The sequence below is a fragment of the Choloepus didactylus genome, chromosome 8 (genome assembly GCF_015220235.1).
Source record: "Choloepus didactylus isolate mChoDid1 chromosome 8, mChoDid1.pri, whole genome shotgun sequence".
NCBI classification, from domain to species: Eukaryota; Metazoa; Chordata; class Mammalia; order Pilosa; family Megalonychidae; genus Choloepus; species Choloepus didactylus.
This window is the reverse complement of record NC_051314.1, coordinates 40,524,661-40,537,280: the sequence shown is the minus strand read 5'-3', so window position 1 is coordinate 40,537,280 and position 12,620 is coordinate 40,524,661. Positions and strand designations below refer to the sequence as shown.

At 34.6% G+C, this 12,620-nt stretch overlaps 1 protein-coding gene across 2 annotated transcripts in view; it reads right to left on the bottom strand.

The window, feature by feature from the left end:
- Positions 1-12,620, bottom strand: part of POC1B (POC1 centriolar protein B) — a 106,264-nt gene that overhangs the window by 42,287 nt on the left and 51,357 nt on the right. Inside the window, exons 5-10 of one of the 2 annotated variants that reach the window (XM_037845623.1) lie at positions 12,116-12,223; positions 11,896-12,011; positions 10,571-10,704; positions 8,407-8,475; positions 7,621-7,773; positions 55-135 (exon numbers count right to left, since the gene is read on the bottom strand). In XM_037845623.1, coding sequence (XP_037701551.1) covers positions 55-135; positions 7,621-7,773; positions 8,407-8,475; positions 10,571-10,704; positions 11,896-12,011; positions 12,116-12,223 — 661 coding nt within the window. The remainder of the gene's footprint in view (positions 1-54; positions 136-7,620; positions 7,774-8,406; positions 8,476-10,570; positions 10,705-11,895; positions 12,012-12,115; positions 12,224-12,620) is intronic. The other variant, XM_037845624.1, reaches the window with a different exon arrangement.

The window sequence follows — 12,620 nt, the reverse complement described above, 5'->3', positions numbered from 1 at the left end:
AAGTAAAATGAGTTGTGCCAAATAAATACCACTTAAATGTCAAAGAAAACTTACCATGGTAGAATCAAAAGAAAAGACATCCACAACAGGAGGATTAGAAGTCCGCAAATCCATTACCTCTAGTTTTGGATTAATCTGTGTACATATGTTAAAAAAAGGAAAAAGATTAACATTACTTAGAAGGTATTTCATAATATATTCTCAAATTAAAATATATTGGTATATTCATGAACATGGATGCAAAATTTTTTTTACCATAAGAAACTAGAGGCTATTTGTAAAAACCTAGAAGGTATTTTATAATCTATTCACAAATTAAAATATATTAGTATACTCATGAACATGGATGCAAAAATTTTAAACAAAATAGCCTATAGTCTATCAATGTATAAGAAAAAAATTATCATAACCAAATTGAATATATCCCAGGAATAAAAGGTTGTTTCTACATTAGAAAATCAATGTAATTCATCCATAAAAAGATTTTTAAAACAAAATGAAATGACCCACCTCACATGCAGAAAAACTCCTAGCCAGATTATATGACAAGAAAAGGAAATAAAAGGTTTTAAGATGTAAGGATGGGAAAGGAAAAAACAGAATAGTCATTCATATACAATATGATTACCTATGGAGAAATTCCAAAAGATTCTTACTGCTAAATCATTAGAATAAGAGTGTTTAACAAGATTGCTAGATACAAAATCAATATACAAAATCAAGTACATTTCTGCACTCAGCACACAGTTAGAAAATGTAATTTTTCAAAAGACACTTTAAAATACCATAACAGTTGAAAATATATTGGAATAAATATACAAAGATGTGAAAGAGCTTTATAGAGAAAATGATAAAACTCATGTAAAAACATTAAAGAAGGCCTGAATAAATGGAAAGCTATACCATGAGCCCAGAATCAGAGCTCTGTATATTCAGAAACAAAACACAGGATAAAAAATGGCACCACAAATTAATAAAGGAAAGATGATTTGAAGTTGAGAATCATATAGATCCCTGCTCACTACTTCATACAAAGGCGGAGAGCAGATAAATTAGAAACCTAAATATTATGTTAAAACCATAAAGTTAATAGAAAAAAAAATGTGTAAGAATATCTTTTTGACCTGGGACTGAGAAGGACCTCTTAAACAAAAAGTTCAAAAGAAAAACATAAGAGGAAATAAAGGTGCATCTGATTACACCAAAATTAACCATTTAAAAAAATAATGTATGCCACAAAGTTAATAACCAGACAGTGCAACAGAAAAAGATATGTCTAAAACTGAAAATGAACAAGCATCAAAAATATACCAGAAAACCTACAAATCAATGTGAAAAGCACAGCAACCCCAAGGGAAAAAATAAACAGAAGAGAAAACCTAAAAGCTAACCAGCACATGAAGGGAAGCTCAGAAACCTTAGTGATGGCAAATATACAAAGTAAAACAAAATACTACCTTACACCTATTAGACTACAAAACCTAGAAAGTTCAATGCCAACATTGTTTACAGCAGTGTTGTTCATAAGGGCCAAAAAAAGAATAAAAAGAAAAAACAGGAAATATCTCAAATGCCAATCAACAGTAGAACAGACACATAAATTGTGGGAATTACTATTATGGTAACTTCATTAGAATACTACATAGCAGTGAAAATGAAGAAAAGGAATGAAATTCAATTATATGCAACAACATAAATGACTATCAATATTATAATGCTAAAGATAACTTACTGAATCCTGACCATATTGTGCTATGACACATCACTAGTTCAGCTGATTTTACCTGCTTCAGACTGTCATGAGCTGAATTGGACATTCCTGGCCCCCAGAAAAAACTAAGCCTCCCTCCTTGAAGGGGGAAGTTTACTAAGTTATATAAAAATCTATTCTGTATGGTTCTATTTACATGAAGTTCAAAAATACCCTAAATTAAACAATATCTAAATTATGGATTCAAATATATATATATATATATATAAATATATATATAGTAAAATTAAAAAAATAAAAAGCAAGGGAATGATTACAGTTAACAACTATCTCTGAGGAAGGTTATTTCAGAATTCAAAAAGACCAAAAAATTAGCTGAGACCACATCATCACCAAGTATTTATTAAACATTATGGATACAAAGAAGTAAACAATGTTTGTGGCTGCCATAATTATGATTTGTCTCTCAAACAAAAACATAATTATAATGAAATTAAGGGCAATAAAGGTAGCGGAATTTTGTATCAAATGAATGGTACCAGGAAGAAGTGTACTGAAGAACTTCAAAGAAAAAACCATTCGCTTAGCATTTAGATAGTGAGAAAGGCTTCCTATGAAGAAATAGGGCTCAAAATGGCTCCTTAAACAAAAAGAGAGAGGAAGATGAGCCAAAGAGTAGCCCTGAGCATAGAGGCAGAACACCAACATGATATTTTTGCACAAGGCAGTTAATAAAAGAAAATCAGAGAGGTCGCCCAGGGTCAAATTGCGAAGGACAAAGGAATTTGGGAAGACAGCAAATTCTGGGTTACAATGTGTTTTAAAAAGATTAATCTAATAGAGACATGCAGAGTAGCAAGAATAAATTAGGAACAACAGTGAAGACACTAATCCAATAGTCCAGGAGTATGGTTATGAGAGGGGCTGAAACAGTGATAAGAGGAGTGGATGATTTTAAAAGTACTTATGTTTTTGATGATTATAGCTGTAGTTTTAGAAGTAGCATGAGCCTATTATCATTATCTACCCCGCTGTGTTAGAAGGGGAGATGTGCATGCCCAGTAATCACCATGTTATAGTAAAGAAGGGCTAAACCTCTCTAGGGTGAGAACCAGTGGACTATCAGCTCGGCTAGGCAACACCTTTTTCTTTCTGGCTGTCCCACAGAGGGGAAAACAAACACTGCCTGATCCTATTCGCTCTAACTTGAGTATAGAGTTGAAGCAAAAGTAAGAAAACTGAGAGACTCACTTTGCTTTCAATCTCAGGCAAGCCATCCAGAGACTGTACGCAGATGTTTTATTCTCTTTCAGCTACTGCCACCTAGCGTAGATATGAAATTGTTTATTTATGAAAATACAATCTAGTTTCACCATCTGAGTTTGGAATGGCCCATGAAATAGTCAGTATCTCACAGAAAAATCTTTGAGCTTCTACAGACTGGGAAACTCTTGATATAACTATTAATGCATTTTTTCACAAGTTGCCACTACATATATTAAATGGATCAGGAAATTCTTATTAAAAATTTATAGTCCTTTCTTTCTACAGAGAAGATGTGCTGAGGAGGTAACACATGTAGTTAACTAAGTTCTTTGCTGGCTAACCTCCAGGACTACCAATAGTACCTTACATAGCTCCCTAACATGGTATGATGGTTTGAAGTTGTATGTACCCTAGAAGAGATCATGTTCTTAAATTTAATCCATTCCTGTGGGTGTAGATTTATTGTATGTGGGACCTTTTTGATGAAATTATTTCAATTGAGATGTGATCCACCTCATTCAAGTTGGGTCTTAATCCTCTTACTGGAGTCATTTATAAGAAGACAAAAGGCAGAAACAAAACACAGAAGCTCACACACATGCAAGAAAAAAAAAAGCTCTAGAGAAGCTAAGAGATGAGGATACACAGAGCTCAGAGAGGAAGCCACCGAAGCCAGAAACTGGAAGCAACAAAACCTAGGAGAGAAGAGAAGGACCAGCAGACACTGCCATGTGCCTTCCCCATGTGATAGAGGAGCCGAGGATCGTAGGTAGCCAGTCTTTGGGGAGAAGGTATCATCCTGCTGATGCCTTAATTTGGACATTTTCACAGCCTCAGAACTGTAAACTTGTAAGCTAATAAATCCCCATTGTAAAACACCAGTTCATTTTTAGTACATTGCATTTCGTCGACTTTAAAAAAATCAAACACACAGGAAGAATCCTTTAATAATTAGTTTCCTTGAAATGGAATGCACTGACTCTTCAGGGGCTGAGTTTCCCATCTCGGAACAAGAACATACAATGGAGGGATTCATGTGTAAGGGAGAACTTAGCCTACACGGCATGAAAGTACCATCCCAGTCTAATGTTTTCTGCATGTCCACTGTATAGGGGAGTCCATGAGCATAAACACCTCTGCTAACAAATTCTGTATGTCTCCACCAGACTGCAAGCTTCTAGAGGGCAAGGAGTATGCTTGTCTTCCATAACTATATACCCTGAAAAGTTAGTACAATGCCCAGCACATAGACACTCGTTATCTGTCAACTGGATGAAATTTCATTTTGATTATGCTGAAGCACTCCATCAAAGTGGTTAAAAGTACAGAAAGGACACAAGAGAGGTCTGTTTCACATAGTTGGTGATTTTATGTTTCATGCATAAAACGTAGGATTTTATGCTTCATGCCTTGTTTCCTGAGGCCTTTATTCTCTCATTTATTCTGAAACCAACTTCACTATATCAGTCGCTCTCTCCATGCATTCAGGAATTAGTTAATTTATATATCAGGTGGTGACCAACGTCAAGACTGAGGATTCCCCACCTTCAAACAAGTGGAGCACTAAAGGTTGACAAATAGGTGGTTTTTGCAAAAGACCAAATGATTTCACCTAGATGGAGATTATGTGATTCAAATGAGTCTCATAGAAAACATGTTAAAAGACAAATCACAAAAATGCTATCTTGGTTCAAACTCAGTAATGAAACATTCATGGTTACTGCAAAAAAGAGTAAATGAGAGAAATTAATCACTTAGATACAGCTTATACCACATCTTTAAATAAGACTTTTTAATTCTCTTTTAATCATGAATACTGGCCTCAAAAAAATTTAATTCCCAAATATTTCCAAAGTAACATATCTAAGCTAACCCTGCCTAAAACTTGAAAAAAATATTCTTATACCAAATTTAGTATTTCAAAGTAAAATTTACTAATCACAAATGATCACAGCACAACTTCTATCCTGATTCATACTATTCTATTCTAAGTGATATTTTTAAATTAGTAATTTTTTGGCTCTGCAAGGGATCCTTAGCCATTAATCTGAAGTTAAATATTTTTTTAAAAAATTGATATTTAACAATTATAATACCAAAGGAAATGTCCTCTTTTCAGAAAACTTGACATCATTGTTTTAAGTGCCTTTAAAGAAAGAAATGAACGCTTAGTTTTTCATACACAGAATTCTCAAGCATTTTACATCACAGGATCCAGAAATGTTTTACAAAAACAAGTTACATTGTATATTTACTTTAAGCAACCATGAGTGTTTATAGGTAACTTCAGCTGGGTACAAACAAGCTGATATTCTTCAGGCCACAAACAAAATTCAGCCACAGTGCTCTACATACTCTACGGTGTAATTGAACCCCAATTTCTAGATGAGCATGTCAGTTTTTAATAAAACTTTTAAAGTGGATATGTGAAAAATATGGTTTTGAGTGGCTTTGCATGTCCTGGATCATCTTGACCTAGCAATACAAAGCAACCCAGCTGGTTTTACTGCTCTCTGGCTGCACTGGCAGAGCAGAGCTACTCAAGACAACCTGTTGACATTTAAAAGAAAGTCTAGCATTCTTAAATGGACTGGGGCTGACAGTAAGTCACAGAAAAAAATGACTTGGGTTTCCAGTGCTGAAGTAGTGTGGTAGCTTGGAAATGTAGCTGAATTAGGGGTAGGATACCCAGGCTCAGTCTGCAGCTCTGCCACCCAACACTGGATTGACAGGGTAGCAGGGAACCTCCTCCTGATCAGGCTTAGGCAACCAACAGAAATGTTAAAACAAAAAAAACAAGCAAAAGTCAATAAAATCAGCTTGGGTAAAACAAGAAAAGGAAATTCAAGTTAAATTAAAATATATTTCAGCTCCATAGAGGATCCACAAATACACCTATAAAATTGTAGAAAATGAAAAAAAAAAAAAGATCATCCATTAATAAATTACATTTCTGTCAAAAACTAAAAGAAACGATGATATAATTAGTAGAATGGAAAATTAGTGATGCATACAAGTAAATACTTTAGAAATAGAAAGATTGTTGGAAGTTAAAAAGAAAAAAATTATAGCAAAGAACCAAAAACAAACACTAGCAAGCACAAACTATGACAGAAATCCCAAAATTTGGCTGGATTGAACAAGCTCTGGAATGTAGTCCAAAAAACTTAGATACATTCTGTTCTGATTTGCTAATGCTGCCATCATGCAAAATACAAGAAATGGATTGACTTTTATAAAGGGGTTTTATTTTGGTTACAAACTTACAGTCCTAAGCCCATAAAGTGTCCAAGTAAGGCGTCAACAATAGGGTACTTCACTGAAGGATGGCCGATGGCATCCAGAAAACCTCTGTTAGCCAGGAAGACATGTGGCTGACATCTTCTTCCTTTGCTCCCAGGTTGTGTTTCAAAATGGCGTTCTACAAAATGTCTCTTTTAGCTGCAGCTCCTCTCCAAAATGTCACTCTCAGTTGCTGAGTTCCTTCTGTTTGTTAGCTGTTTTATATGGCTCCAGTGATTTAGTTCAGACCCACCTGAATAGGCGGGGTATCACTCCATGGAAATTATCCAATCAAAGGTCTCACCCACAGTTGATTGAGCCACATATCCATGGAAACAACCTAATCCCAACATCCCACGAGACTGGATTAAAAGATCATGGCTTTTTCTGGGGGACATAATATATCTAAACTGGCACACATACATACATACACACAACCTGAGACTAGCAGAAGTGCCTGCAATAACAGAAAAGACCCAAACCAGGAAACCAAAAATCAAAGAACCGATTGGGGTGGGAGACAGGGAGACCATAGAAGGCACAGAGAACTGTAGTATAACTGGTATACGAGGCACACTGTTGTCACTCAGGAATAAGTCTTAGGAACTCAAGATACCTATTCTAAAAGCAAAGAAAGGTTCTGCCAAGACAAAAAGACATTTTCAAATGAACAGATAATAGAAGAGAAAAGGACTTTGGGAGAATCACCCAACATGGGAAAACATAGGTTTAATACCAGCTAAGTACCCAGTAAAGATGAATTTTTCTTTGAAGAGAGAAGAATACATAAATCGATAGGAACTAAAGGAACCTCTCAACAGAAACTTACAGCTAAACAGATAATTACATATTTTAAAATAAAGAGACAAACAATAAAATGGTCTGTTATTAGGCTTAATACCTAAAATCTTTTTTTTCCATTGTCCATAAGATTATATATTTTTCTATAAAATGGTTTCATCTATTTCAATAACCATTAGAAAAATTCTTGCCCATCAGTCCTGTTCTCATAACAATCATCTCATGACCTTCCCGACACAGCTAGAATGGAAAGCTAGTTTAGACTGCACAGTCACCAGAGGCCTCACATTTGATTTCTCATTTCCTATCACTATCGACAATTTTTTAGTTTTATTTCTGGGCCTTTGAGAAGTAAATCTGAGAGGCTTTGGCACTATTACATACTACCATATGTAGACAGTTGTATTTTATGAGTGATAACAATTGACTGTTCCTCAAAGTGCTGTTTTAAGGTAGGATTAGGTTTTATATAATGTAGTATAATGTTAAGCACCTGGTTGACCAATAGCCTCAAAATGGACACTTAAAATTAGAACAACAATTATGCACTGAATACTCACTTCAACAGTCTCAATTTTTCCATCATGAGGATGTGGTGTTCTTGGGTAGAAATCAAGAAGATGTGGAGGTGAATCAAAGTGCAATCTTTTGAGATTTTTTTTAATAAGATCTTTAGAATTCAATTCATCAAAGTTAGTCCTCCATAATAAGACCTATTAAAAAAAAGTCAACCATGATGGCAGTTATTGATTTCCATGTACATGCAATAGAACTGATTTTTAAAAAAATGAATATAAGAAAATGTCCTTCAAAGTAGTTAGGAAAACTAGAGAAGTATTTCAACAATGCTATCATATCTCAATACTTTTCTTGGGAGGGTGGAGGGAACTTCAAATTTCAAGTTGCTTTCATGACAGTTTGAAATTCACATTAAGAAAATATTTATTATCTTAAAAACCTCTTCATTTTCAAAGTCCAAAACTGTGTTTTTGGTTTGATCAACCATCCTATTCAATAGATCTGACTATGAATGACTTCTGGTCATTTAAAAAAAATGAAGATTTGCTACCATAAAAGATATATCCTTATTGTTTTTAACATTTAAAGAAATGAGACATGGAGACAAAAAGATTAGGTAATAATTCAAGCAAGAGTGCCACACCTCTGCTGGACACTCAGTAAGTGTCAGTTATATGTCTAATTAAGTGTAAAAATGAGCAGAAGAAAATAACTGCTATTTGAGTTCCAAAAAAAAAAAAGGACCATAACCAGAATTATTTCAGATATGAAATAGCAAATCTCCTGGCACTAACTTAAAATCTGAATTTGTCAAAGGATTTACAAACCTGTGCATCTGCACCTCCTGATGTAAACAGCTCTCCACCTTTTGAAAATGAAACAGCAAAGACAGGTCCCTAAGAAATAAAAGGAGGATAAAAGAAAAAAGTACTTGGTGATGCTTTATCATTGCTAAAATGACTGTGAGTACCATTTTTTTAAACCTTAATTTATGTAGACTACTTGTGCAATAAATCTGACAGAACTCTTCCTAGTAATTAAGCCAGGCAGAGTAAAGATAATCAGAGAACCCAATTATATTAAAACACAAATGAATGATACTAAATTAAAAAAGGAATACTAATAAAAATAAGAAAATAAGGTTTTTTCCCTTAAAAAAAGCTTGTACAGGTAAGTTGATTAGAAATTTCTGTTATGATTTTCTGACTTTGGACTCTATTCAATCAATCACCAATAGAAACTGAACGATATATATGTAGGGGATGGTAATGAGGCTTTGTAAGCAAGGGCCATTTCCTGACTCTAAGACTTCACCGAGTTCTCCATTCATGTAGGCAAGAGTAAGCCACTAGGAGTCTTAAGAGCAGGAGATTAATAGGAGGAGAGCTGTGATGGATGAAAATCAATATAGTGGCTATATGAAAGATGAATTGGAGCAACAGTGAAATGCTCCGAGGCCAGTTAGGAGGTTACTGCAATTATCTATGTTGAAGTTAAACAAGACTGTACTTTTTTTTTTTTGCCAATTTTTCAGTCAAGGTAAGAGTAATTACTTCTCATGTCAACAATAGTATATCTTGTTTGTCATATAATCTACATGTCTTTAATCTATATGAGACATTTTAGGGAAAAACATGTAGTCTTTTTCAAGTAGACCATCCCACAGATTTAGGTTATAATAGCCTTGTGAACCTTCACCTCTATATTTTCCCATTTGAAATTACAGCTAACAACTACTCACACTGAAAACAGAAAAACCTCTTTGTATGATGGAAATATCTTCTTTAGTTAGGGAGAATGTTCTTCAATTTATCCTCCCACTTAAGTCATCTAATCACATAAATGGTGCCATAGACTGAAAAATTCCATCTTTGTGTAGAGTGTTTTCCCCCTAAAATATTGTGTTTAGCTTTCTTTCCCATTATTTTGTACTTCTTTCATGGATATTTCCATTTTGGCCACAGTTACTGGCTGCATCTATTCAGCCATTCAGCCTAAATCTATGGATATACATATATCTGAGCTGGTTAGTGTCTATTTCTGATTACACTAACACATGATGAAAAACAAACAATAAAGCAAAGCAGAAAGCCAGGCAGGATACAGAAGGTTAGGAAGAAACTTTTCTCCCCTATACAATGAATCTTGTTTTATTTTTGGACATAAACAGCATGAATTTGTTTAAAAGGAAGTACCTAGTATATCCAAAAAAAAAAAAAAGATAATGCATTCTAAAATATTTAGAGAAGTCTGAATACTTGTATAGAAGGGACAACTAGTTTATACTCATGAAAAAGCTCCTCTTTAACACACATGGCAATGGGGAAGGGGGTCTCTCTGAACAGGCTCAATAAATAGCATCCTTCTTCTCTCACTGGGTTATAAACCAATTGCGAAATAAGACAAAAGAATTAAAGCATATGAGAGCCAAAAAATTACCTTTGTTACTGATAAAGACTTAGTAGAAGAGAATGTGGCTTTTATCTGTGGACTAGTGAGCTTTCTAGAACTGAACCCCAGAATGAGTCACAAGCAACACTATATAAGGGCAGGCTTCCCCACATGAAGTAGCAGAGGAAAACATCTCATTCTAAATAAACCAAACAGATAAGGATTAAGTGAGACAGTGTGAGAGGCCATGAGTGCCAGAGCTAGCAGGAAAGCCTCCACATGGGAGGAAAGATCAGAAGTAGGGAATAAGCTTACCCACCATCATTTAATCAATAACTACACTACAAACTGATGAAGACAGCAGTACAGGATTAATTTAATGGCCATTGAAACATACACATTAATTTTGACAAGCATTAAACAATATTTCTAAGAGTTGCTTCCAAAGTATAAAAACATAAGTTCAGAAATAAAAACTTTTTGTGATAGCAGCAATGTATTTATTAGCTTCTACCTCATACATAATAAAGACATAATAAAATTGATCAAAACTTAAAAAAATATATATTATTTAAAAGGCAAAAATCTTAGGGTTAATACCGTATGTCCTTGAAGTGTATATATGAGCCTTCCTTCTAAGAGATCAAGAATCTTAAGCGTACCATCTGAAGAAGCAGTGATGATATAGTTACCCGAAGGATGGAATGATACACAATTAACTCCACCACTGTGAACTGATTTATAGAAAATAAAAACAAAAATTCAGAGAACAGTTCTTAACTCTCAAGATGCTCTTTTGCCCAATTAGCAATAATAGATTGAAAACAAGAATCCGTTAGAGGAACATCTGTATAACACCAAAATTCCATATTTCAAAATTTGCTAAAATGGACAAGAATTTTGGCACCATACTGCTTGACTTTTCAGCTGAGACAGAATAACATAAAAAATGATATTTTGTTATGGAAAGATAGTCTTGCTGGCCACATAACTTATAAAGTCCTTGAATATATACCCAATGTAATCAACAGTTGATTATTACCAGCTCACATAAGATATACAATCTACCCTCGAATTAAATTTAATAATCAACTATGGCCTAGGACTAGGGGGTGAAGAGTATGGAGATACATTTGGAGAAGGATACAATCCTGTCATCACACTGTATTTGATAATTCATTTCTGGATGCCAGCCTTCCAATAGGAGGCAGTATAACACAGAGATCAAAAGTTTGCTCTACCATGCACGTTATAGACAGAAAGACCTAAGTCAGTTGTATCAATTACTTAAGCAAATTACTTACCCTCTTTAAGCCTCAATTTCCTTATCTTTAAAATGGGAGCAATAATAATACTCTTAGGGCTGTTGTGAGGATTTAGTACAGTGTTTGCTACATGGTAGACACTGAATAAATGAAATGATAGCTATTATTATTATAGCATTATATTATTGTATTAAGAAATGGAAATGTGGACTTAAAATTAACCTAATGTTAAGCAAGAAAATCAGTTCATCTCATTTTTAGCTTGAATACACAGGCACAGGAGGAAGTTGTTTTTCCACCAGTTATAATACCTATTTATGTTCATATGTCTCCTTCTAATTCATAATTCAGAGTCAGTTTCTATCCCTGACTTCGCACACAATGCAGGTAATAGGAGTTTGAAAATCTCACAGGGACATCTTTTTTTACAGCCCCTGACTGTCATGTTTAAGTTTCCTCTACCGCCCCCTCCACTGTGGCATCTACCTCAGTTTCTCAGGCTCTCTGCTGTGTGGGGCTAACTGTTCTAGCCAGTTCAAAGGCAGCACATGGCCTTCATTAAAAAGGGCCAAAACACACCAAGAAGGATAGTCAATCAGGTTTGAGAGCTTCCCAGAGGAGTTCATCAACAACTGAGCTTAGTGCTATAGAAATTGTTACCTTGATAATGCTGGAGTAATTTGTTCACTCTTATATCCCAGATTTTCACAGTATGATCAGAACCTGCTGAAGCTATGCATGTACCATTAGGGTTAAAATCCACAAAATTTGCAAACCTAGGATGAAAGAATAAATGCAATGTTTCGATTTCTTTAATCCCATTCAAACTGTTATAATTAAATGCCTCCATAGTAAACCAACCCATATAAAGTGGACTTACCCTACAGAATCTGAAAAGTTATTAACGCACTGCTTATTTGATGTGTCCCAAATTTTAATAGTTTTATCCTCACTACATGATACAATTAGTCTTCCATCAGGTGAAAATCTGGAAAGCACAAGAAATAAGATTCTATCCTTGAAAGGCACCTGTCAACCACCACCCCAATGAGATACAAGTCAGGTTGCACATATTAAATACCAGAGACTAGTGTTACCACACCACATAGCAAAGTCATATTCTGCGACCAAGATTTTTCCAACCAAAAAAAAAAAAAACCATGACAAATGCTGACAGAAACATTAAAAATTAAAATATACTAGGTAGCATAACCAAGCTTCTTTTTCTCCTTTTAAAATTTTATTCACATAATTTAGTTTACGGTATCTGCCTCAAGGTCTTTAATTCCACTCTACTCCTTCCAAGCCAACTACCCTGTTTGTTTCTTCATATCAATAACTTCCCTCCCTCCCTCCCTTCTTTCCCTTCCTATCTTTCCCTCCTT